This window comes from Vulpes vulpes, chromosome 8, assembly GCF_048418805.1.
Source record: "Vulpes vulpes isolate BD-2025 chromosome 8, VulVul3, whole genome shotgun sequence".
NCBI lineage: Eukaryota > Metazoa > Chordata > Mammalia > Carnivora > Canidae > Vulpes > Vulpes vulpes.
This window is the reverse complement of record NC_132787.1, coordinates 52,016,344-52,043,521: the sequence shown is the minus strand read 5'-3', so window position 1 is coordinate 52,043,521 and position 27,178 is coordinate 52,016,344. Positions and strand designations below refer to the sequence as shown.

At 37.1% G+C, this 27,178-nt stretch overlaps 1 protein-coding gene across 2 annotated transcripts in view; it reads right to left on the bottom strand.

The window, feature by feature from the left end:
• The window catches only part of GOLPH3L (golgi phosphoprotein 3 like), a 62,141-nt gene that overhangs the window by 9,819 nt on the left and 25,144 nt on the right, over positions 1-27,178 (bottom strand). For both annotated transcript variants that reach the window (XM_072766629.1, XM_025983014.2), the window contains 2 exons: positions 6,273-6,404; positions 4,192-4,306 (listed from right to left, as the gene is read on the bottom strand). In XM_072766629.1, coding sequence (XP_072622730.1) covers positions 4,192-4,306; positions 6,273-6,404 — 247 coding nt within the window. The remainder of the gene's footprint in view (positions 1-4,191; positions 4,307-6,272; positions 6,405-27,178) is intronic.

The window sequence follows — 27,178 nt, the reverse complement described above, 5'->3', positions numbered from 1 at the left end:
AAAATTAAATTTTAAGAAAATCATAAGGAAAATACATTTACATTGTTTTGTTTTGTATTGAAAAAAATCTATGTATATATGGGCCTGCATGGTGCAAACCCATGTTGTTCAAGGGTTAACTGTATAGAAAATCCCAAAGAATGCACAAAAATGCTACTAGAGCTAATAAACTAATTCAGCTAAAGTGCAGGGTACAAGGAAAACACACAAATATCAGCTGTTTCTACACACAAGTAATGAATAAAGGAAATTAAGAAAGTAGTTCCATTTATAATAGTGTCTAAAAGAATTAAAAACTTAGGAATAAGTCTAACCAGAGGTGAAAGATATACATGCTGAAAACTATACAACATTGCTAAAAAACATTAAAGATGACAAAAATAATGTAAAGACATCCTATATTTAATGGGCAAAGGACTTGACACCGTCAAGTTATCAATACCACTCAAAGAGATCTACAGGTTCAACACAATCCCTAACAAAATTCCAGGAGTCTTTCCCACTGAAATGGAAAAGCTGATCCTCAAATTCACATGCAACTGCATGAGACCCAGGATAGCCAAAACAATCTTGAAAAAGAATAAAGTGGACAGCCCGGGTGGCTCAGTGGTTTAGCACCACCTTCAGCCCAGGGCCTGATCCTGGAGACCTGGGATGGAGTCCCATGTGGGGCTCCCTGCATGGGGCCTGCATCTCCCTCTGCCTGTGTCTCTGCCTCTCTTTCTGTGTGTCTCTCATGAATAAATAAATAAAATCTTTAAAAAGAAAAAGTAAAGAAAAAGAATAAAGTTGTGACACTCATACTTTCCAATTTCAGAAATTATTACAAAGCTATAGTAAGTAAAACAGTATGGTATTGGCATAGGTCAAGCATAGATCAATGCAATAGAACAGATAGCCCAGAAGTAAATCCTCACATCTATGATCAACTGATTTTCTTTTTTTTTTTTTAAGATTTTATTTATTTATTTATTTTTAATTTATTATTATTATTATTTTTTTATTTATGATAGTCACAGAGAGAGAGAGAGAGGCAGAGACACAGGCAGAGGGAGAAGCAGGCTCCATGCACCGGGAGCCCGATGTGGGACTCGATCCCGGGTCTCCAGGATCGCGCCCTGGGCCAAAGGCAGGCGCCAAACCGCTGCGCCACCCAGGGATCCCAGATTTTATTTATTTATTAATGAGAGACACACACACACACAGAGAGAGGCAGAGACACAGGCAGAGGCAGAAGCAGGCTTCACGCAGGAAGCCCAATGTGGGACTCGATCCCGGGACTCCAGGATCACGCCCTGCGGCCAAAGGCAGGCGCTAAACCGATGAGCCACCCAGGGATCCCCGATCAACTGATTTTCAACAAGGCTGCTAAGATTATTCAATGGGGAAAGGTCGATCTTTTCATGGATATGAGACCAAAAGTGCAAGCAACAAAAGAAAAAATAGATAAATTGGATTTAATCCAAATTAAGAACTTTTGGTATCAAGGATTACCATCAAAAAGGTTGAGAAGACAACCTACAGAATGGGAGAAAATACTATAAATGATGGATCTGATTAATATTATATAATATTAATATATATTACATATTATATATAATAATAGGGATGTATATTCATAAAATACAAAATACTCCTAAAATTCAGCAACAATAACAACAGAACCCAATTTAAAAAATGGGCAAAGGACTTGAATAGACATTTTTCCAAAGAAGATATACAAATGGCTAATACACCCATGAAAAGATGCTTATCACTGGTCATTAGGAAAATGCAAATCAAATCGAGATATTCCATCATGTCTACTAAGAGAACTATAATTAAAAACCAAACCAAACCAACAAACAAAAAAATAGAACAAGTTTTGATGACAATGTGGAGAAACTGGAGCCCTTATGCATGGCTGGTGAGAATGTAAAAGGGTGCATCCTTTGTAGAAAATAATTTTGTGGTTTCTCAAAACGTAGAACTATTACATGACCCAGCAATTCTACTCTTAGGTATATATCTAAAAGAGTAGAAAGCAGTGACCTGAATAGATATTTGTATATTAATGTTCATAGCAGCATTATCCACAATACCTAAAAAGTGGAAACAACCCAAGTGTCCATCAACAAATGAATTAAAACAAATGTGGTGTATCTGAACAATGGATTACTCAGTGGCCATAAAAAGGAATGAGATTTTGATATATGCTACAACACGAACAGACCTTGAAAACATTATGCTTAGTGAAATAAGACAAATATAAAAGGATAAATATTGTATGATTCCACTTATATGAGTTACCTAGTACAGGCAAATTCATAAAGACAACACATAGAAAAGAGGTTGTAGAGAATGGGGAGTGGGGAGTTAAGAAGGATGTTTGGGATGATGAAAAAGCTTTGGGTACAGAGAGAAGTGATTAGTTACATAACACCTTGAATGCATTTAATGTCACTGAATTATACATTTATGAATGGTTAAAACAATAAAGATTATATGTATTTTACCACAATAAAAAAAGTTAACTATATGTCCCCCCAAATTAAAATATATCCATAGGGCAGCCCAGGTGGCTCAGCAGTTTAGCACCACCTTCAGCCCAGGGAGTGATCCTGGAGACCCAGGATGGAGACCCACGTAGGGCTCCCTGAGTGGAGCCTGCTTCTCCCTCTGACTGTGTCTCTGCCTCTCTCTCTGTGTGTCTCTCATGAATAAATAAATAAAATCTTAAAAAAGAAAAAAAAAATATATCCATAAAAAACATGTCTGTGAATGTCCATAGTAGCATCATTCATAATAGCGAAAAAGTGGAAATAATCCAAATGTCTATCAACTGATGAATCGATATATAAATGTGGTATATCTATACAATGAAATATTAGTTAGTGATAAAAAGGAGTCAAGTAAAACTTGGGAAGTTCTAATAAGATTGGTGGATTTTATCAATGTCAATATCCTATAGATCATAACATACCATAATTTTGTAAAAGGTTATCACTGGGGAATTCTGAGCAGAGTATATAAAGGATCTCTCAGTATTACCCCTTACAACTGCATGTAAATCTCCAAGTATCTCAGTACAAATTTCAATTAAAAAATTTGTCCCAGAAGGTGACATTGGCTGTGACCTCAAAGTGACCGGTGGAGGATTCTCCTAAAATTTTATGCCATAGGTCTACTTACTTATATTAAAGTTTTTGAGGGACGCCTGGGTGGCTCAGCTGTTGAGCATCTGCCTTTGGCCCAGGGCCTGATCCTGGGATTAGGGATCGAGTCCCACATCGGGCTTCCTGCATGGAGCCTGCTTCTCCATCTGCTTATGTCTCTTCCTCTCTCTCTCTTGCATGAATAAATAATAAAAATCTTAAAAAAAAAAATAAAGTTTTTGGACTTGCCCTTAAAAAAAAAGAAAATAAACAAACTATTGGTACATGCTAAAACATGGATGAACCTTAAAAATGTTGTATCTTAGCCAGTCACAAAAAATTGTACATTTCCCTTATATGAAATATCTAGAATAAGCCAATCCACAGAGACAGAATGTAGAGTAGTGGCTGCCACAGCTGGGCAGGAGGCTTGGGAAAAACTGCTAATGAGTATGGGGTTTATTTTGGGGTGAAGAAAATGTTCTCAATTCAGTTTGTGAGGATGGTTGCACAATTGTGTGAATATACTAAAATCCATTTAATTGTGTACTTTCCATGGGTATGTGGTGTGTGAATTATGTATCAAAGAGATGTTTATTTATTTATTTATTTATTTATTTATTTTTTTTCAAAGAGATGTTTAAAAAATTTCTTGTGGGGATGCCTTGGGTGGCTCAGCAGTTGAGCATCTACCTTTGGCTTGGGTCATGATCCCGTGGTCCTGAGATCAAGTCCCACATTAGGCTCTGTGCATGGAGCCTGCTTCTCCCTCTGCCTATGTCTCTGCCTCTCTCTCTGTCTCTCATGAATAAATAAAATCTTTAAAAAAAATTTCTCATGAAAAATATCATTAGGGAGCTTATGGGTTGGAGTAGCAGAAATAAGATGAAGCTCTGGAAAACTTTGTGTATTGATTAACCATGCCTTTTCTGTCCCTCTTCAATATAGTTAAACAGTGAACCATATACTTCTTACCTAGTAGCTTGAACTCTTCTACTCCTTTTCTTGAACTAGTAGGATAAAGATTACAAAGTGTGGGATTTTTGAACCATTTTACCTGTGAGTAGCTCTATCCATGTCTGGACGGTTTCTGTGGGTTCAGTTGCTTTGATGTGTTTGAGAGTTTCATCCAGTAAAACATCCCCTGTTGGGCTATCTGACTTTAGCAGTACCTTTAAGAGAAGAATCAAGGGGCCCTGGTTCATCCATTTAATTCAAATTAAGATCTTTCAGTATACCATATATACATTATTGGTTAAGTGTTGTAGGAAATGCAAAGCAACATACTATACTGTCCCCGTCCTCAAGAAGTTTAAAATCTAGTTGGGGTAGTTGTAGGGAGACAAAAATAACATTTGAAGTGGACCCTAGTGACAAACTGGATATAAATGGTCATGGAGAAAATATTCAATAATAACTTTGGGTCAGGAAACCAACTTGTGGAATGATTAATAAAAATAGCAAAGTCAGGAAAGGAAGCCAGTTTTGGGGAAAAGTTGATAAATTTGGTTTTAACTGATAAGGGATAGCCACATTGAAATGCCTAGTTAATAGTTAAATATGTTCCTGGGGTTAGAAAAAGAAGACAGGCCTAGGATTTGATAGGTTAATATCATGGAAGTGAGAGATGAAGCTATAAGGTAAATATCTCCAAAAGGATGGGAATTTATGCAAAAGGATACAAACTGAGACTTAGATGTTAAGGAATGGAGAAGGACAAGAGAGAGCACATAGCCAGAGAAGCAAGAAAATGTAATATAACAAAGGCCAAGAATGAAGAAAATTTCAAGTAGGAGGAGGTGGTCAAAAATGCCAAATGCCACATATAGGTTAAAAGAGAAAAATAAGGGCAGCCCCGTGGCTCAGCGGTTCAGCGCCACCTTCAGCCCAGGGTGTGATCCAGGAAACCCAGGATCGAGTCCCGCGTTGGGCTCCCTGCGTGGAGCTTACTTCTCCCTCTGCCTGTGTCTCTGCCTCTCTCTCTCTCTGTGTGCCTCTCATGAATAAATAAATAAAATCTTTAAAAAAGAGAGAGAGAGAGAAATAAATTGAAGACAAAAGAGAAGGTGGTGATAGGGCACCTGGCTGGCTCAGTTGGCAGAGTATGTGACTTTTTTTTTAAAGATTTTATTTATGGGGCACCTGTGTGGCTCAGTGCTTGAGCCTTTGGTTCAGGCTGTGATCCCAGGGTCCTAGGATCAAGTCCCTCAAGGAGCCTGCTTCTCCTTCTGCCTATGTCTCTGCCTCTCTCTGTGTGTCTCTCATCAATTAAAAAAAAAAAATTTATTTGATAGATAGCCCGCATGCATGAGCTAGCACAAACAGGGGAGTGGCAGAGGGATAGGGAGAAGCAGGCTCCCCACTGAGCAGGAAGCCTGATGCAGGGCTTGATCCCAGGACCCCAGGGTTATGACCTGAGCCAAGGGCAGACGCTAAACCAACTGAGCCACCCAGGTGCCCCAGGGAATGTGACTCTTGGTCTAAGGGTTGTGAGTTCAAGTACCACACTGGACATAGGGCCTGCTGGTGATACCTAAAAAATATATAGTTTGGGTAGAGTTCTGAGTATGACAGTAAAGTTATAAGTGGAAAAAAATACATAGTAAAAAAAATGGAGACAGAGGTTATAGCTCATATGGTGGAATGGACTTAATTTAAATGGAAGGAGAAAAATCTAATGGTTATCTGAGCATGACTAGTGTTAAAGACTGCACCTGACCTGTGGTTTGCCCCCTCCTATATAACATTCTATTTCATAATGTTTCAGTTACAGACATAGAGGGAGCAATAATCAACAGTATCCTAATAATGACTTTTCTGCTTAAAAAAAGACAAAACCATAAACTTCTTATAACTCTGTAGATGACAGATACTTGAATTTCTCCCTCCCTCCCTTAAATCTGTTAGACAATAGGATGGCTAAGTGAGTGATAATCATCTTATCTCACTATTCAGATTTTCCCATTCCTCCAGGGGCACCTCGGTGGCTTAGTTGGTTAAGCATCCAACTCTTGATATTAGCTCAGGGTTATGAATTCAAGCCCCTCAGAAAAAAAACAAAACTTCCCACTCCTCCAAAATGGACCATTGGTATCTACCCTTTCATAAGTTAGGAGGATGTCCACAGAGGTGCTGTACCTTTCTGTCCAGTAGTCGCTTCTTACGCATGGTAGGGGGTTCCAGACAGATTCGACCCCGCATGGCCAATTCTATCAGGATGCCCCCTCGCAGGCCAGATGATATACAGTCATTCCAGAAAGATGTGTAACCCTAGAAAAGGAAAAAGAGAAAGAATGTTCTGAAAGGGTTATGGACTTGTAACAAGCACCTTAAGGACACTTTGTTGCAATTCATGTCCCATTACATGATCACAAAACAGAATAAGAGAACAGAATCTGGGATGCCTGGGAGGCTCAGTGGTTGAGCATCTGCCTTCGGCCCAGGGCGTGGTCCTTGGGCTCTGGGGTCCCGGAATCAAGTCCCACATCAAGCTCCCTGCATGGAGCCTCCTTCTCCCTCTGCCTGTGTCTCTGCCTCTCCCCCTCTCTCTCATGAATAAATAAATCTAAAAAAAAAAAAAAAAAGAGAGAGAGAGAGAAAGAGAGAATAGAATAACTCTGATGGATCTGATGGATTAAGCTTTCTCTTAATCGAAACCTCCCCAAATAAAGGTTCTCTGTCTAACTTCAAGCTCCTTGTGAATTCCCATAGTTCAGCTGTTAGTTGATAACTAGTACGTCAAATTTTAATTTTTGAAAAGAATTTTGGCCTCTTGGAAATGTTTCCATTGACACCCTAAACTTCAGAGTAGAATATAATTAAGTAGAAAAATGTATAAACCATTTGAGCCTTTTACTACTCTCTCAAGACATGTTTTATTTGCAAGCTAATTTGATGGGTGGTGTGGTAGAAACCCAGCTCTGCCACGGACTAGTTAAGTGCCTTGGGTACGTTATTCAACCAGCTTCAAGTGCAACGCCCTCATCTGTAAAACGGGGACATTAACATCTATCTTTTTAAGTTTGCTGTGAGGAATAAATTAGATGTTATATATAAAAAAGCATTTAGTAGAGTGGCTGGCATACAGTAGGCACTTAAATACTACTTTCTCTTCCTTAGGAGTTATAATAGAGGTACAAAGAGGAGGACTGTCTTAAGGAACCATTTTAAGGAGGACTGTCTTATGGAGGACTGTCTTAAGGAACCATTTTAAGGAACAAAAAATCTAACTGGAAATATCATGCAAATGTGAGGAATACAAATTTTAAACAAAACCTCAATTGAAAAAGCAGCAGCAGACAGGCAAAAATGACGACTGGGAATTTGATTTAGATGCTAGTTTTTCAAACCATATATCATTTTTGGGCTAGTCAGAAGCTTTAATGGGACTTGAAGTGGGATTTCAAGAATAGGTTGAATTTAGCAGAGAAGGGAGGGTTTTCCAGATGAAGATGAAGGAAATCATCCAAACTCTACTATTTTTCAAAAGGGCATTCTAAGCAAAAGTATAAAGGAAAGAGACATTACATATGTTTAGAGATCTAACTCAATGACAGGAGATCAAATTGGTTGGGGCTGGGCTGTGGGAAGTCTTGATGCTCTTAACTTTTACTGAAAGGCAATATTCAGTCCTGAAGGTTCTTTTTTTTTTTTTTTTTTTTTTAAGATTTTGTTTACTTATTCATAGAGACAGAGAGAGAAGCAGGCACCATACAGAGAGCCTGACGTGGGACTCGATCCAGGGTCTCCAAGATCATGCCCTGGGCTGCAGGCGGCGCTAAACCACTGCGCCACTGGGGCTGCCCTAGTCCTGAAGGTTCTGAGCAAGGAGTTATGACTAACACAAGAAGATCCATCAGAGTTATTAGAACTGTTCAACATTCTAGCCATCTTTGGGTAGCACTCCCTCTCAAGGGAGAGAAGCTGGGTGAGATGTTGGCAGGGAGGTTCTACCATGGCTTTAAAGTCATTAAAGATCATTAAAGATCACCTTTAATGATCACTATTTAAAATTTTTTATTTTATTTACTTGTTTACTTACTGAATTTTAAACTTAAAAAAACAACAACAAAACAACTCCATGCCCAATGTGGAGCTTGAACTCATGATCCCAAGATCAAGAGCCTCATGCTCTACCAACTGTGCCAGTCAGGTGCTCCATAAGTTACTATTAATAGCAATAATGTCTAATGTTTATTGAATACTTATTATGTAGATTTGTGTTTAGTTTTTTGCATGCACTATCTGATCACATCTTCACAACAATTTGATATTATATAGATTTGTGTTTAGTTTTTTTGCATGCACTATCTGATCACATCTTCACAACAATTTGATAAGGGGGTACTACTGTGCATATATAATAATAATAATAATTATTATTATTATTAAAGATTTATTTACTTGAGAGAGATAGAGAGCACCAGAAGAGGGTCAGAGGAAGCAGGAGACTCTGCTGGGCATGGAGCCAAACGCAGGGCTCCGGGATCATAACCAGAGACAAAGGCAGACCAGGCGCCCCTACTATCCACATTTTAAAGATGAGGAAACTAAGGCTTATGGAGGTTTTGTGACATGACAGAGGTTATAAAGCTAAATAGTGGTAAAGACTTAATAATATTTTTTTAATTCCACTTTCATTCTTTATTGATTTAGAAGTTATGTACTTTCTTACTTTCTTTTCTTCTTTTTTTTTAAATAAAGATTTTATTTATTTATTCATGAGAGACACAGAGAGAGGCAGAGACACAGATGAGGGAGAAGCAGGTTCCCTGTGGAGAGCCCAATGCGGGACTCGATCACAGGAACCCAGGATCAGGACCTGAGCTGAAGGCTGACACTCAACCACTGAGCCACCCAGGCGTCCCTGTTCTCTCTTTTCTTTAGGAAAGTTATCCTCAAAATTTTAACATGCATGACAATTAAAAATTAATACAAAATCTAATTATTTAAAAAAGAATATTTAACCACTCTTCTAGCTGACCAATATTTTATCTTTTTTTTTTTAACTCACATGTTAGACATTATTATTAGCACTATCATTATTTTACATAGGTAGTACTTGTTTAGATTTACTCAGATGCTTACCGATGTCTTTGCTCGCTATTCTTTCTTGCATCTTAGACCTCCTTTCTGGTACTATTTTCCTTCTTTCTAAAGTAGAATTTCCTTAAGTGAAAGTCTGTTGGAGGCAAACTATTTTATCTGAAAGGTCTTTATTTTACCATTGTTTTTCAACGATAGTTTCTCTGGATGTAACATTCTAGGTTGATAGTTTTCTCGTATCACATTGAAGATATTAAGCCCTCTTCTCCTAGCTTCCATTGTTGCAGTGAGAAATGTATCATTCTTACTGATTGTGGTTTCTTGTAGGTGAATTGTCTTTTAATCTTCAGTCCTTTCACATCTGTCTCTTAGAGTTTTGCAGACTGTGTGTGAATTTACTCATCCTGTTTGGCATATGCTTCCTGTACCTATAGGTTCATTTCTTATTTTCAAAAATTCTCACTTCTTCTCTTTAGGAATTTTATCTCTCCTCCATTTTATTTTTTCCTTCTGGGACATCAATCTTACTTATTCTAACCTCCATGTCTTTTAACCTCTCTTTTGTATCTTCCATTTCTTTTGTCTCTAAATTGCTTTTTGAAGAGTTATTATTCATATCTGGCTTCCAATTTACTCTCTCCATCTGTATCTAATATGCTAAACTCTCCATGAGATTTTGATTTTTTTTTTTTTTGAGATTTTGATTTCAACTTTGATTTTTTTTTTTCATTTCAAAAAGTTCTATGTAGTTATTTTTCACATTTGCTTGGTCATTTGTGATTTCTTTTCGCTGTTCATTTTGTGATTTTTTTTTTTAATGTCATAGATATTTTATGTTGACTGATCATTTTATTTTTTTAAAGATTTTGTTTATTTATTCATGAGAGACACACAGAGAGAGGCAGAGACACAGACAGAGGGAGAAGCAGGCTCCCTCCGGGGAGCCTGATGTGGGACCCCAGGATCATGACCTGGGCCAAAGGCAAATGCTCAATCACTGAGCCACCCAGGTGCCCCTGTCTGATCATTTTAATATCTGAGGTCTATGAATGACCTATTTGTGATTTCTGCTGAATCTTTCTCAGGATATTTGATTCTTTGTATGTTGGATATTTGATTAAGAAGTGGCCCATATTCAATTTTTTGTGAATATGTGAGATCCTGAAGGCCTAAATTAAAGATGTCTTTTTTCAGAAAGGAGATCTGTATTTGCTTCTGCTGAGAGTCAGGCATGAGGGTATTGGGGGACTCCACACAACTGGGACCACATTCATTTTTAAAAAGATTTTATTTTTAAGTAATCTCTACACCCAAGGTAGGGCTCAAACTCACAACCCCAAGATCAAGAGTATCATGTTTCACTGACTGAGCCAGCTATGCATTCCCAACTGGAACCACATTTAAACCTAGCTTCCCCATTTTATCTTGACTCTGAGGTTTATTTGTGACTACCCAATTCCAGGATCTCAGGACTGATTTGGTAATTTGTCCCAGGGCAATCTGGTTTTCATGTTTGTTTATTGCTCACCTCTAGGATTTTAAGTTTGGTGTTTGTTTGGGGACCCTGAAGATTTCTTACTTTCCAAAGGCCCAATAGTACTTTAGAAATTAAATTTATTCAAGATATAATATCTGCCCATGATACTGCTAGAGACAGAGGTCTTCCAATACCAGCTTTCCCATTATAGCCAGGATGATCTTTATGCTCAAATCTAATGATATAATTCTCTTCCTCTCTACTTAAAAATCTTTCAAATGCTCCTCCCAGTCAAGTCCAAATTCCTTAGTGTAACACTCAAGCCAGGAGGCTGCTCACTGGTCTCACCTTGGCCTCTTTTCCCTAGAACACCATGCTCCAGATTTCCAGAACTATTTTATTTTTTTGCAATCTCTAAACCCAACATAAGGCTCAGACTCACAACCCCAAGATCAAGGACCGCATACTTCTTGGACTGAGGCAGATGAGCACCCTGACAACTATGTTAAGTACTCTTAATATATCATTTTTGCTTACAGGCCTTTGTACACACTGTTCTGTCTAAAAGAACCAGTACCCTTCTTTCCCTAATTCCTCCTTGTTCTTAAGGATCCCTATACATAGGGATGACATCTTCCATATACCTTCTCTAACAATGTCTTTCCTTCTATTCCACCCTCTAGTTTAGGTTCCTCACCTGGGTGTGCCTATATATACTGCTCCCTTATCATTTATTTTTATCATGCTGTAATCAACTGTCCTCAGTTATAGTTAGACTATAAATTCCTTAAGGAGAGAATTTCTAATACATAGTCTTTCTCAATAATGTTTCTTGACAGCATAAATTTATGACTGAAAGTAAGTAACATTAACCTGGCAAAAGCTCAGTTTGAACCACGAATATCCTTAGACCTATCCATATTTCCTAAGGGCCTGATCTTAGATTCAAAGCTGGGATTAGTTCTATGTATGACCCACCTCATGGCTACTTCAAGAGAGTTGTATTTATAACTCCTCTTTACGGAGGGAGTAGGTTTTTTAAAAGATTAATCCCTTAAAAAAAAGATTTTATTTATTTATTCATGAGAGACCCAGAGAAAGAGGCAGAGACACAGGCAGAGGGAGAAGCAGGATCCATGTGGGGAGCCTGATGGGGGATTGGATCCTAGGACCTCAGGATCACAACCTGAGCCAAAGGCAAACACTCAACCACTGAGCCAGCCAGGTGCCCCAATCCTTGGTTTTACACAACTTAGCTGCCTAATTAAGGCTAAACTATAAATTTCTTCAGGATATATAATTTATTAGGCATAACTTGGTGATTTTATAAATCTCAACAGGTGTACAAACTCATCAGCCAGTATTAAAGCAATTAGAGGAAACTGGTTTGGTTGTTTTTTCATTTCTTCCTGATCATGTAACTTCTGTTACAGTAACAGTGATGTCAGATTGTCAATAGAACTGTAAATGAGAAGCAATGTAAATAAACAATGGATGGCAGGATGTAGAAACTGTTTTTAAAATATCATTCCCATCATAGTATCTAATGTAAAACTCCCCAAATGAGTCTTTTAAAACTTTTTTTATCGAGTCATGCATCGTAATAGAAAAGAGCTTTAAAATACACATGAAGGGGTACCTGGGTGCCTCAGGGGTTGAACGCCTGCCTTGGCTCAGGTCATCATCCGAGGGTCCTGGGATCGAGTCCCACATCGGGCTCCCCACAGGGAGCCTGCTTCTCCCTCTGCCTATGTCTTTGCTTCTCTCTCTGTGTCTCTCATGAATAAATAAATAAAATCTTAAAAAAAATAAATAAGGGCAGCCCCGGTGACTCAGCGGTTTAGCGCCGCCTGCAGCCTAGGTTGCGATCCTGGAGATGGGGGATCGAGCCCCATGTCAGGCTCCCTGCATGGAGCCTGCTTCTCCCTCTGCCTGTGTCTCTGCCTCTCTCTCTCTCCTCTCTGGGTATTCTCATGAATAAATAAGTAATATCTTAAAAAAATAAATAAAAATACACATGGAGTTTTTAAAAATAATTATAATTCTGATATCCATATTCCTTTAAATAAATATATCTAGCTGTATTTGTGAATTCTCAAACCATCTATAATAAAGATTCTCTGTTAAAGGGCCAATGCTTTAGTATGCAGGATGATCTAGCATATGCATACTAAAGTTCACCATTTAGTCATTAAATTTAGTTAGTAATATAAGGCTATACATGTGAGGGAAACGAGAAGAGAAAAATTTTAGGATCTACTAAAATAAATGGAATTGCACACGGCCTCATGACCAAAAGAGAATCCTGAAGGTATGGCAGAATGAGATCTTTGAATAGTGAACTTTGTTTTGTCTTTATTTTTTATTTATTATTTTTTAAATTTTATTTATTCATGACAGACAGAGAGGGGGGGGGCAGAGACACAGGCAGAGGGAGAGGGAGAGAAGCAGGCTCCATGCTGGGACTTGATCCCAGGCCTCCAGGATCACACCCTGAGCTGAAGGTGGCGCCAAACCGCTGGGCCATTGGGGCTGCCCTTAATTATTATTTTTTTTAACTTTTTAATTTTTTTTTAAAGATTTTATTTATTTATTCATGAGAGACACACACAGAGAGAGGCAGAGACACAGGCAGAGGGAGAAGCAGGCTCCATGCAGGGAGCCCAACGCGGGACTCGATCCCGGGTCTCCAGGATCAGGCCCTGGGCCAAAGGCAGGTGTTAAACCACTGAGCCACCTAGGCTGCCCCAGTTTTGTCTTAATTAGAAATGTAATAAATAATTACTAGAAAAAAAAAAGAAGGGAAAAAGATAATATAGAAATGTATAACTTACAAAGTGAAAGTTTATCTGGAGGGGTAACAGTCTAGTGTGTATTTTCTAGATTTTATATACACATTATATCTTTATTATATTTTTTACAGAAACAAGATCATATTGAGTGACAACTTTTCACTTGCCCATTATTTTGGCTATCTTCCCACATGAGTAAATACAGATCTACCTCATTCATTATAATGGCTACACAGTATTGCACTTTAGATGTACTATAATTTATCTTTTCAAGACTTTGCTGGTGACATTTGCTTAAAATTTTTTGTCATTTCAAAAAAAATGCTATGAAGAAATGTTCATTATGTGTGTTTTTGTTGAATGAATTCCTAGAAAAATTTTGGGTTGAAGATTATACACATTTACATTTTTAAAAAAAGATTGAGAGAAAGAGTGTACATACATGTGATGTGGGGAAGTGACAGAAGCAGAGGGAGAGAAAGTCCTAAGCAGATACCCTGCTGAATGCAGACCCTGACCGGGGGTTCCCTGAAATCACAACCTGAGCTGAAACCAAGAGTTGGATGCTTAACCTACTGTGCTTTCCAGGTGCCCCACATATTTACAATTTTTATAATGTCATTTTGTTGTTAGGGCAATGAGATTTCAATAAATTCAAATAGTCAACATTTTGTGCTGAATTTCCTTCTAGTCAAGTACTCTTTATGCAAACTTCCTTAAAGACATGCCTTAAAACAACTCTGAAGGTTATTGATTTTAAATCGCCTGCTCGGGGTAAAAAGAAAACAGAAAACAAAGAAACTTAAAACATCATTAAAAACTATGTTTACATGGAATTTTTAAAAATAATGTTAGAAAATTCTTATGATGGGGGGGCACCTAGCTGGCTCAGTTGAAGCATGTGACTCTTAATCTCAGAAGTTTTAAATTTGAACCCCATGTTGGGTGTAGAGATTATTTAAAAATAAAATGATAAAAAGAAAAAAAAAGAAAATTATGATGAAGTTTAATGAAAAACAGCCAAATACGTAATTGTGTATTGAAGATTATCACAATTATGTAAAACACTTTACTTTTAAAAATGGGGCTGCTTAAAAAAATGGTATTCTAATTTTTCCAAGTTACCTACATGGAGAAAGTATCATTTTATTAGGAAAAATCTCAGAAAAAAAAAAGAATCTTTCTCTCTCTCCAAATCTGAAGATTCAACTTAAAACTGTTTCAGTTTCCATAAGAGAAGGAATCTTAGTATGTCTTCTTAAAGCCTTTTTCTTTTTTTTTCTTTTTTTTAAAGCCTTTTTCTAATATGCCCAATGTCTGAATAGTGATCTCTATTTTTATGCCAAGAATTACCAGAAAAAAAAATTATCAGAAAATTATACAAGCAAGACTAATTTTTTACCTCTAAAAAATTACTTTAGAAATAGTTTACTGTTTTTCTTTAAAGTCCTCTATTGAAATAGTAGCTTTCAAGATTTGAACTAAATTCCTCTTTTATTTTTATTTTGTAAAATATATATTTTTTAAATTATTTATTTATTTATGACAGTCACAGAGAGAGAGAGAGAGAGAGAGAGAGAGGGGCAGAGACATAGGCAGAGGGAGAAGCAGGCTCCATGTAGGGAGCCCGACGGGGGACTAGATCCCGGGTCTCCAAGATCATGCCCTGGACTGAAGGTGGCGCTAAACCGCTGAGCCACCCAGGCTGCCCTCAAATAACTTAAAATAGATTTAGAAACCCTTAAAGGCAATTATAGTATCAAATATCAGAAAAGCAAAACTAAGTAAATGCAGATTTATTTAGTTTTCAAATAGCTTTCTCCTTGATTAAATAGTATAGATATATTTTAGAGTATTTGTAAAGAAAAAATCATAAGAAAATTAAAATGACTCATAAATTTCATCATATTTTGGGCATATATAAAACCAGATATTTCTTTATACATACAATACATATTTTTTCTCTCCTAACCACTAATTTTCCCATATGCTTCTTCCCCAACTTTAATTTTGGAGCTTTCCTTCAGAGAACAGCTTTGTGTGAATTATGAAACAACAGAATGTATATAAGTTTTCATAAAACACTGGGGAATAGAGGTAGAACAAACTGTGAGAGTGGTAATTTCACCATCTTTCATAACAGGAAGTTAATAAGATATTGTGTAAAATGGAATCATGTAGTTAAGAAAATATCATTTTTTTTCTTTTTAACATTTTTGGCTTAATGTTCCCAACATACACAAAGCAGAAAGATTATGAACCTCTATATATCCATCATTTGGCTTCCATAGCTACCAGGATAATCTTCTCTCTTCTATAACTCTCCCCACTCACCAGACTATTTCAGTGTAAATCCAAGTTATTGTAACATACCATCTATAAAAATATTACCATACTCTCCCCAACGTACAAAGGTTTAAAAGAAGTGTTAATACTAATATCACACTTAAAAATTAATAAGAATTCTTTCACTTTATCAAATACTCAATAAGCTTTCAAATTCTACCAATTGTTTAATATATAAATATGTATGTATGTATGTATGTATGTATTTTAATATTTATCTATTTATTTTGAGAGAGAGAGAGAGAGAATGCACTCCGGGGGTGGGGGTAAGGTTAGATGAGGAGGGACAGAGAAACTCCGTGCAAAGCCTGAAGCAGGGCTGGATCTCATGACCCTGAGATCATGACCTGAGCTGAAATCAAGAGTCAGACACTCAAATGACTAAGCCACCCAGACATCCCGCTTTCCACTTATTTTATAGAGATAATACTGACTTCATAGTGCTATCATTAGAATGAAGTAACATATATAAAATATTTAACTCAGAGTCTGAGAAGTATAAATACTCCATAAATAAAGAAAAATAAGACAAAGAGAAATACTGTATGATCTCACGTATATGTGGAATTAAAAACAAACCAGGGGTTGCCAGGGGTAGTGAGTAAGGTGGTGAGGGAGGGTCAAGAGGTGCAAACTTCTAGTTATAAAATAAATAAAATAAATAAGTCTTGGAGATATAATGCTCAGCATGATGGCTATAGTTGATAATACTGTATCATAATTTGAAAGTTGCTGAGAGTTCTCATCACAAGAAAAAAAAATTTTTAACTGTGTGGTAATGTAAGATGTTAACTAGACTTACCATGGTGATCATTTGTGTACAAGTATTGAATCATTATGTTGTGTACCTGAAACTAATGTTATATGTCAATTATATTTCAATTTAAAAAAGCCATACAGATGGGCATCCCTGGGTGGCTCACCAATTTAGTGCCTGCCTTCAGCCCAGGGCCTGATCCTGGAGTCCCGGGATCGAGTCCCATATTGGGCTCCCTGCATGGAGCCTGCTTCTCCCTCTGCCTGTGTCTCTGCCTCTCTCTGTGTGTGTCTCTCATGAATAAATAAATAAAATCTTAAAAAAAAAAAAAAAAAAAAAAAGGAACACCTGGGTGGCTCAGCGGCTGGGCTCTTGCCTTCAGCTCAGGGTATGATCCTGGGTCCTGGGATGGAGTCCCGCATTGGATTCCCTGCAAAGAGCTTGCTTCTCCCTCTACCTATGTCTCTGCCTCTCTCTTTGTGTCTCTCATGAGTGAATACAATCTTAAAAAAAAAAAAAGTCATATAAATTTATAATTTAAAAATTTGGAAGTAAATGAATAAAGATAGAGAAATACAGGAGAAAGTGTAGGAGGGATATTAACTTTTATTTTTTATAGCAAGAAGTCAGTGGATATTGTCCAAAATTGAAACATTTAGTTAGAAAAATGACCCTAACCTCTTAATAATCTTTCTTAAGCTTAGAAAGCAGTGTTTTAGGAGGTATCTCTTATAATAAAGAAATGTCTGAAGTTAATAATTCCTTTAGTTTCACTTCATTTTCTTTTTCTTATGTTAAATTTAAGTAAAATTATATTATGTTTTACTTTTATTTTTTTTTAAAGATTTTACTTATTTATTCATAAGAGACACAGAGAGAGAGGCAGAAACATAGGCAGACAGAGAAGCAGGCTCCATAGAGTCAACCTGATGTGGGACTCGATCCTGGAACTCCAGGATCACTCCCTGAGCCGAAGGCAGATGCTTAACCACTGAGCCACCCAGGCATCCCTATGTTTTACTTTTAAACAGCATAACCTAGGGGCACCTAGGTGGCTCAGTTGGTTAAGGTCCAACTCTTGATTTCAGTTCAGGTCATGATCTCAGGGTCCTGGGATCAAGCCCCAAGTCAGCTCTGCACTCAACATTGCAATCTGCTTGAGATTCTCTCTCTCTTTCTCTACCTGCCCCTGCTCTGTCTCTCTAAAAATAAATACAAAATTTTAAATAACACAACTAGAAAGATTTGTTCCATTTTGTTAAAAAGGTGGTAAGTGTAATGTTACTTGAATTTTATACAAAAGGGTAATTGAGGTTAAACTAAATAGTGCTTTTCTTCGTCAATAAAATATTGTCCCACTACAGTTGAAAAAAGAGCTTAATGAGTGGACCTTGTTTGGCTCCTGATTCAAACAAACTATTGTTTTAATTTAAATTCTACATTTCCTGGGGCACCTGGGTGGCTCAGTCGGTTGGGTGTCTGCCTTCAGCTCAGGTCATGATCTCAGGGTCCTGGGATAGAGCCCTGCACTGGAGCTCCCTGCTCAGGTGGAGTCTGCTTCTCCTTTTCTCTCTCCCTCTGCCTCTTCCCCTAGCTCATGCTTGCGTGAGCGTGCTCTCTCTCTCAAATAAATAAATAAATAAAATCTTTAAAAAAAATTAAAACAAACTATAGGGATGGTAACAAAAGACAAATGTGTTAGATTCTGGGAATATGACAGAGCAGAAAGCACCAGAAATCTTTCTTTGTCTGATGTGACCAATTTTTGTGGGGGTAATTATGCATCTCTGTGCATATGCACAGAAAACAGTCTATAAGCATATATAAAGTCTTTTAATAGCAATTATCTTTCAGTGGTGACATTACTGGTGATTTTTATTTCCCTCTTTAAACTTTATATAAAGAATTGAGGCATAATTTATATAGAGTGAAATGCACAGATGTTTGTTTTGACAAATACATATATTCACATATCTCATTCTCCTATCACTAAGTTCTCTCATGTAGACATTTTTCTTAAGTTCTTAGTATAAACATATTTTGCTTTTAAAAAAAGATTATTTACTTATTTGGGGGGGAGGGAATAGACAGTGGGAACAGGAGAAGCAGGCTTGCTGCCGAGCAGAGAGCCCAATGTGGGGCTTGATCCTAAGACCCCAGGCTGAAGGCAGATGCTTACCTGACTGAGCCACCGAGCTGCCTCCATATTTTGCTTTTAAAATAATAAAAATAAAACTATTTTTAAAAATCTTAGACTTTTTTTTTAAATAAAATCACTAATATCAAAAAAGGGTAAGCACAATCTACCAATGAACACATGGAAACCTGAAAACCGTTGATTCAGTACTTGTTTTGTGTGTCATTCCCACCTTAAACCTGGACAACTGAATAGATGAAGATAAACATAGAAAGCAAAGAGTATTTAAAAAAAAATTAAGAAAGTAAAGAGTAACCTCCAAGGAATTTCCTCCTCTTCCATGTTTTTTTTTTCCTCTTTCATGTTCTTATAGCACTTTTTATACCTTTCTTAAAGCACTTAAAAATTGTATCTAGTAGTATGGTCTCTGTATACACATCTTTTCTCCCATATCAGATTCAAATGCTTCTTGAGGAAAGATAAACACATCTTTTTTTTTTTTTTTTTAAGATTTTATTTATTTATTCATGAGAGACACAGAGAGAGTGGCAGAGACATAGGCAGAAGGAGAAGCAGGCTCCCTGCAGGGAGCCCGATGCGGGACTCAACCTGGGACCCTGGGGACCATGACCCAAGCCAGAGGCAGACACTCAACTATGAGCCACCCAGGCGCCCAAGATGAACACATCTTAATTACTTCTCTTATTCCTTATACTCAGTGCCTTGGACAGAGCACATGCTCAATAAATGTTGGCTGACTTGAACTGAAGGAAAAAATCACTTCATTATAATTTTAATGACACTTCCTGAGGGTGAACTGCACTCCAGGTGCATATAAGTAAATAACTGTACCAAATTATCTCCCAAACCTTTCTATTTCCTCTCAAACCTTTCAAAATCATTGTTATGCAGTGAACTATGTCTCCTCCGAATCCATGTGTTGAAACCTTAACCCCCAATACCTCAGAATGTGACTGTATCTGGAGATGCTGCCATGATAGAGGTGATTAAGTTTAATAAAGCTGTTAAGGTAGGCCCAAATCCAATCTGACTGGTGTCCTTAGAGGAGAAGGAAATTTGGACACATGGACACTAGGGATGCATGCACAAAAGAAAAACCATGTAAGGACACAGTGAAAAGATGAGTAGAGAGGCCTCAGGAGAAACCAAATCTTGGACTTCAAGCATCCGGAATTGTGGAGAAAAAAATTTCTAGGGACTCCTGGCTGGCTCAGTGGTTGAGTGTCTGCCTTTGGCTTAGGGTGTGATCCTGGGGTTCCGGGATTGAGTCCTGCATCGGGCTTCCTGCATGGAGCCTGCTTCTCCCTCTGCCTATATGTCTCTGCCTCTCTCTCTTTCTGTGTCTCTCGTGAATAAATAAATAAATAAAATCTTTTAAATTTTTTTCTATTAAGTTACTCAGTCTGTGGTATTTATTATGGCAGCCCTAACAAACTTAATACAATGTACTCCTGCTGAAAAACCTAGAAGAAACTTGTTGTAAGCTTTAAAATTAAAGAAAAAAATACTACCTACTCATTTATATCTTTCTAGTGTAATAGTCTCTCCCTTCTATAAGGAAGATTTATGACATGGGTTGTAATCTATGGCTGGCACTGTGAACTGATAAGAAAAATATAATGCCTGTTTAATTATACACTGAACTTTCTGAAGATATGGTTATAATAAATCAAATCAAATATTATTTACTACTTTTTTAAACATTTTTCATTTTGCAAAATGGGTTCTTTAAAATTCTTACTTGGATTTATTCTTCCTTATGACCAGACTATTTTGTTTGATGGAAGAAAGAAAAGAAAAAAAAATGTATAAGACTTTCATATTTCTTCCTTAAATTGTGAGGTAATGGGATGAAATATAAAACAAAACCGTATTGTTCAGATTTGCTAAGTGGTACTTTCCCTTATTCTGCCATTATTGATGTCAACTGAGTATTGTTATAGGATCCCATGTTTAAGAGTGAGCTTTGCTAACAAAATAAACAAAAAACACAAAAACAGAATGAGCTTTGCTAGAGTATTAAACATTGAAATACGAAAGCCATGGATAACACTTGAAAAAATAACTTGTGCCAAATATTACTGCAGAATGTAATAATCTGCAGGAGGTATAAGTTAAGCTCCATATGAAGCTATCCTAGGAGATGAAATTCTTGGGTTTCCCCTAAGCATTAACAATCCTGAATAATTAATTCCCTTTGTTTAGCAAGATATATGGAAAAATATGTCATACATGCTTTCCAAGCATGTCCTTCTTATTTATGTTGTTCAATATGATGTTCAAGATTCATCGATGTTGCATAAATTAATTCAGTTTTTGCAATATAGAATTTCAGTTATGGGCAGCCTGGGTGGCTCAGGGGTTGGGCATCTGCCTTTGGCCCAGGGCGTGACCCTGGAGACCCGGGATCCAGTCCCACGTCGGGCTCCCTGCATGGAGCCTGCTTCTCCCTCTGCCTGTGTCTCTGCCTCTCTCTCTCTCTGTCTAATGAATAAATAAATAAAATCTTTAAAAAAAAAAAAAAGAATTTCAGTTATTTCACTATACTGAAATTCATTCATTCTACTGGTTAACAGACACTCCATTATAAACAGTGCTGCTAAGAATATTCCTGTACTTATTAGTTCTTTCAGACAGTACCACCAGTCATACATATAGAAAAATGATAAATCAGACTGGATAAAACTTAAAAGTTATAAAATATGTTAATTCTTAACTTTTTCAAGCTACTAATGATCTTCCATCAGTTTTAATTCACTCATTATAATTTATTAACAACGGGAGATGGAAATACAAGCTTTTTTAAAGCTGGTAAAAAAATTTTTAGTGAACCAATCGATAAGCTTTAAAAAAAAATTATAAGAAGTCAGTATACAACTTGTCAATGAATGGCTATAAGTGGAGAAAATTATTCCTCTTCAAAAGTTGCTGAGTCCTAAAACATTTTATCAAAATCAAAAAATTAAGAGTCCCATTTGGGTCACTACCTGGTCTTTTAGTTTCCTCATTGCACAAAATGAGCAATAAATCCCTCGTCAGTAGTTACTGCCATTGTGAATAGGGCAAGTGTATCAGAAGGGCTTGTTTGTCAGGTTTTGTGATTTTATTAACATAGGCTGTTTTAAAAAAAAAAGAATGTTTGTTTTGTTTATTATATACATATATATATAGCTCCCCACATTTACTAAAGGTACAAAAGGAAATAAACTGGGAGACCAAAGTAGGACAGTAGCCACATCGGGCTCCCTGCATGGAGCCTGCTTCTTCTTCTACCTAATGTCTCTGCCTCTTTCTGTGTGTCTCTCATGAATAAATAAATCTTTTTAAAAAATTAAAAATAAAAAATAAACTGGGAATGAATTCTGGGAGGTGAAACACATCTTTATTGAGAGCCTGACTCTCTCCCTGTCCCCACAACCCCTAATTGCACACTATTCTCTTCCAAAATATCTGGCAGAGATATTAAGACAAAACCATTTACCTATATTTGCACCTTTGGCTGTAGCCACTGAACCTATAAATTTGTTGTGAGCCATTCCATGTCTTTTCTGTACTCCTTCATTTTTTTGTGTTTGTATAGCTTAGAGTTTTCAAAACATTTTACACTTTCTCTTGCTTGATCCTGCAAGGCAAATATTGTCTTCTCTTTATGAAAGCAAAGTTAGATGGTTAATTGGCCAAAAAATGGTGGAATTTATGTTCAAACTGATCCTAAGGATGGTTTTAAAAAGGATCCCTGGGTGGCTCAGCAGTTTAGTGTCTGCCTTCAGCCCAGGGCATGATCCTGGAGTCCCGGGATTGAGTCCCACGTCGGGCTCCCTGCATGGAGCTTGCTTCTCCCTCTGCCTATGTCTCTGCCGCTCTCTCTATGTCTCTCATTAATAAATAAATAAAATATTTTAAAAATAATTTCTATATATTATTTTCTACTTCTTTTTTTTAAGATTTATTTATTTGAGAGAGAGAGAGAGAGAGAGAGAGAGGGCACACACGCAAAAACAGGAGGAAAGGGAGAGAATCTCAAGCAGATTTCCTGCAGAGCACAAAGCCTGACATGGGGCCTAGGATCATGACCTGAGCCAAAGTCAGACACTTAACAAACTGAGCCATGCAGATGCCCCATGTTTTTTAAAATGGATGTAATTTTTAAAATTATAGTATTGGGTTCTAAACAAAGAATCTTATGGAAATCTTCAGCAAAAGTTAACTGGGACTTCAGGATGCAGTTTAACACTTAGAATTTGTTTCTGATTGGTCACAAACCTCAAGCCATGTGAAAACAAGAAATTATATACACATTAAAATATACTTACAAATATACATATTAAAACATACTCACAAAGAACACAGAACAAATATCATGAAGTCCTTAATTTGGACACAAAGATGAAATGTGCTTTGCCGTTTTCATTAAGCTGATCCCCTTACTTTAAAGAGTCTATAACTGTATAGAACAAACTGATCATTATGAGAGGAGATGGGTAGGAGGATGGGTGAAAATATGTCAAGGGGATTAAGAATACACTTATCTTTGTGATGCCTGGGTGGCTCAGTGGCTGAGCATCTGTCTTTGGCTCAGGGCGTAATCCTGGAGTCCTGGGATCTAGTCCTGCATCACTCTCCCTACAGGGAGCCTGCTTTTCCCTCTGCCTATGTCTCTGCCTTTCTCTCTGTGTCTCTTATAAACAGGTAAGTAAAATCTTAAAAAAAAAAAAAAAAAAAGTACTCATCCTCCTGAGCACTGAGTAATGGGTAGAACTGTTGAATCACTATTGTACACCTGAAACTAATATAATATTGTATGTTAACTATACTGGAATTAAAATAAAAATAAATATAGGAAAGAGTCTAAAAGTCTCTGCCTGGCACTCAAAATCTGTCATACTCTAGTCTGAATCCAATTTGTCAATTTTTTTTTTTTTTTTTTTTTTATGATAGTCACAGAGAGAGAGAGAGAGGCAGAGACACAGGCAGAGGGAGAAGCAGGCTCCATGCACCGGGAGCCGGACGTGGGATTCGATCCCGGGTCTCCAGGATCGCGCCCTGGGCCAAAGGCAGGTGCTAAACCGCTGCGCCACCCAGGGATCCCCTAATTTGCCAATTTTTGACTTTCATTGTTCTCCAAGAATACTACCTACTTCAGTCATAAGTGGTTACTTAAATTATCTCCCAAACTCATCAAGCTCATGATACTTTCAGGTTCCCTCAGCCAGATATGTGTTTCCTTCACTTCATTTATGTTAATCTTACCTCTTCTTAAAGGTCCAGTTTATTTTTTATTTTTATAATATATATTTTAAAGATTTTATTTATTTATTAGAGACACAAAGAGAGAGAGAGAGAGAGAGAGAGAGGCAGAGACACAGGCAAAAGGAGAAGCAGGCTCTATGCAGGGAGCCCGACGTGGGACTGGATCCTAGGTCTCCAGGATCAAGCCCCGGGGCTGAAGGTGGTGCTAAACCGCTAAGCCACCAGGGCTGCCCAGGTCCAGTTTATTTTATTTCCTTCTGATCTTCCCCAGATTATTCCAACCCATGATGATCTCTCTCTTCCTTCCAACTCTCTTGGCTCTTACTGTTCCAACATGGAAAAACCTGCTGGATTTTTTGTTTTTTACCTCTTTAAAAATCTTTTGAACTGTGAACTATAATGCATACACAGAGGAGTGCATGAAAAAAAGTGAAAAAAGCTCAATGATTTATCTCTAAGTGAATATACATGAAACTTCCCCAAGTACAGAAATAGAAAACTGTTAGTACCCAGAAAGCCCCCTCATGTTCTTTTCTAATCATTAATACCCTCCTCTTCTCTCATCCTCCTTACAAAAAGGTAACCACATGCTAACAACCATGGTAATCCCTTTCTTGCTTTTCTTTTTTCTTTTTTTTTTTTAGTTTTTTTTCTTGCTTTTCTTTATAGTTTTAATTACCTAAATATGCAACCCCAAACACTATAGTTAGTTTTTAAAAATTTTATTTACATATAATCATACAGTATGTCTTTTGTGTCTGGCTTCCTTTACTGAACATTACATGAGAATCATACATGTTTTATAACAATGCTGATTTTCATTCTGTATAGAAAAGATCTTTATATTCACTTAGATAACTGGACAATTCATTTTTATCCCCTCCACAGTTGAACCTTTGGGTTACTTAACTTTTTTTTTTTTTTATTTTTTTAAGATAGATAGATTTATTTGTTCATTCATTCATTCATTCATTCTTGAGAGACACACACAGAGAGAGAGAGAGAGAGAGAGAAAGAGGCAGAGACACACAGGCAGAGGGAGAAGCAGTCTCCATGCAGGGAGCCTAATGTGGAACTTGATCCCGGGTCTCCAGGATCACACCCTCGGCTGAAGGCAGTGCTAAACCGCTGAGCCAGCCAGGCTGCCCGGTTACTTAACTTTTAGAAAGTATGTATGCCTTGTCTCCCCAGCTGGAATGTAAGTTTTGTGAGGGCAAGGACCGTTTTTATACTATTTTATATTTACCTTAATATTTGCATAATGCTAAGCACATAATGAGTGCCCCCAATCACACTAAATAATGCCTAAATAAATCTATGAGTAGATTAGAAGGTGAAGAGGAAATAGTGCTGGAAATCAATTAGTATTTATTTATTTATTTCAAATCTTTTTTTTTTTTAAGATTTTATTTATTTATTCATAGAGATGCAGAGAGAGAAAGAGAGGCAGAGACACAGGCAGAGAGAGAAGCAGGCTCCATGCAGAGAGCCTGATGTGGGACTCGATCCAGGGTCTCCAAGATCATGCCCTGGGCTGCAGGCGGCGCTAAACCGCTGCGCCACGGGGGCTGCCCCAATTAGTATTTTTTTAAAGATTTTATTTGAGAGTGAGCAAGAGAAAGAGAGAGGGGATGAAGAGGGAGAGGGAGAGGCAGAGGAGAGGGCAGAGGTATGAAGAGGTAGAGGGAGAAGTTGATGGAGAAGCAGACTCCCTGCTGAGCAGGGAGCTCAGTTCAGAGCTTGATCCCAGGACCCTGTTCATGACCTGAGCTGAAGGCAGATGCTAACTGACTGAGCCATCCATATGCCCCATCAATATTTTTAGAGATAGTTATGTAACTGGCTTTTGTTTTGTTTTGTTTTAAAGATTTTATTTATTTATTCATGACAGACACAAAGAGAGAGAGGCAGAGACTTAGGCAGAGGGAGAAGCAGGCTCCATGCTGGGAGCCTGATGTGGGACTTGATCCTGGAAACTCCAGGATCATACCCTGAGCTGAAGGCAGACCCTCAACTGCTGAGCCACCCAGGCATCCCGAGCTCCTTTAGTTTTTACTCTATTTCCTTGTATCTATATTAACCATGAACTATTATAAATTTAAAAACACACAGAGAAGTCCAAAGTTAGATTCTCTACAAAACAGAAGCAAAAATTCTAGTTATCTAGGGTCAGCAGGAAATTAATCATTTTCCTATTCAAAAGTAAAACAAACCAAATAGCTTTTTAGTTCTAATAAGCTCTTCCATAGCCAGTGAATGTTTCCTAGGCACTGTGTAAACGTCTCAAAATGGTACTTATAGGACCTAATCTTCAGACGTACTCTGATATTCTCTTGGAGAGTCAGGTTTGCACTTTCATTTGTTTGATTTTCATTAAACTAGAGCTTCATCAACTTTCTCAGCAAACAGGAAAGTCAACTTGTGGGCAAGATTTTCTGATATATCTGTGTCTTGGCCAAATACGTAAGTGCATGTCTCAAATATTGGTTTTAACAATACACAGGCTATAAGAAGTCCTGTAAGTTTTGTTCAAATCAGTAATTTGATGTGACAAAAAACAGAGAAGGGAAAAATGGTAAAGAAAGTAAAATGCAAAGGCTAAGAAACAAAGGTAATCCCAAATTGAGGAATCAATGCAGAAAAGAACAGATGTTACTAGATATATGTAGCCAAATCATTCCTAGCTAAGGATAATTATCAAAGCCAAATTTAGTTTTTTTAAATGCAAAGTAACATTTTAATTTGTTAAGTTTTCAAAACTAAGGTCAATAATAAATGTGCCTTTATTATTATTATATGTACTAAAAGACTTTCTTGGAAAAGAAGCAGATTGTATAAAATATTAGTTATATTTCTTCGTAACCTCTTCATGAGGGAAGAAAGTGAAACACAATAAAAAGTTAAATTGCAAATGAAGGATAATGTACTACTAGTAGAAAAGCCAACAAATATGTGGTTATACTGTAAGACTTGCTATCTCAAGACTAATTCTCTTATATTCTATTAATAATGGAAAACTTAAGGGAAATCTGCAATTAATTTAAAAACATTTTCTCTAAAATTAAAATATTCCTTTATCAGTTATTTAATTTCTAAAGATCCACAGAATACAATTAAAAAAAAAAAGTGATTTCTACTGTCTTTCTTTTAAGTTGAAATCTATCCACTGTTTATTTTTGTAAGACAGCTAATCATTTATGTTTCTTGTCTTGTCATTTA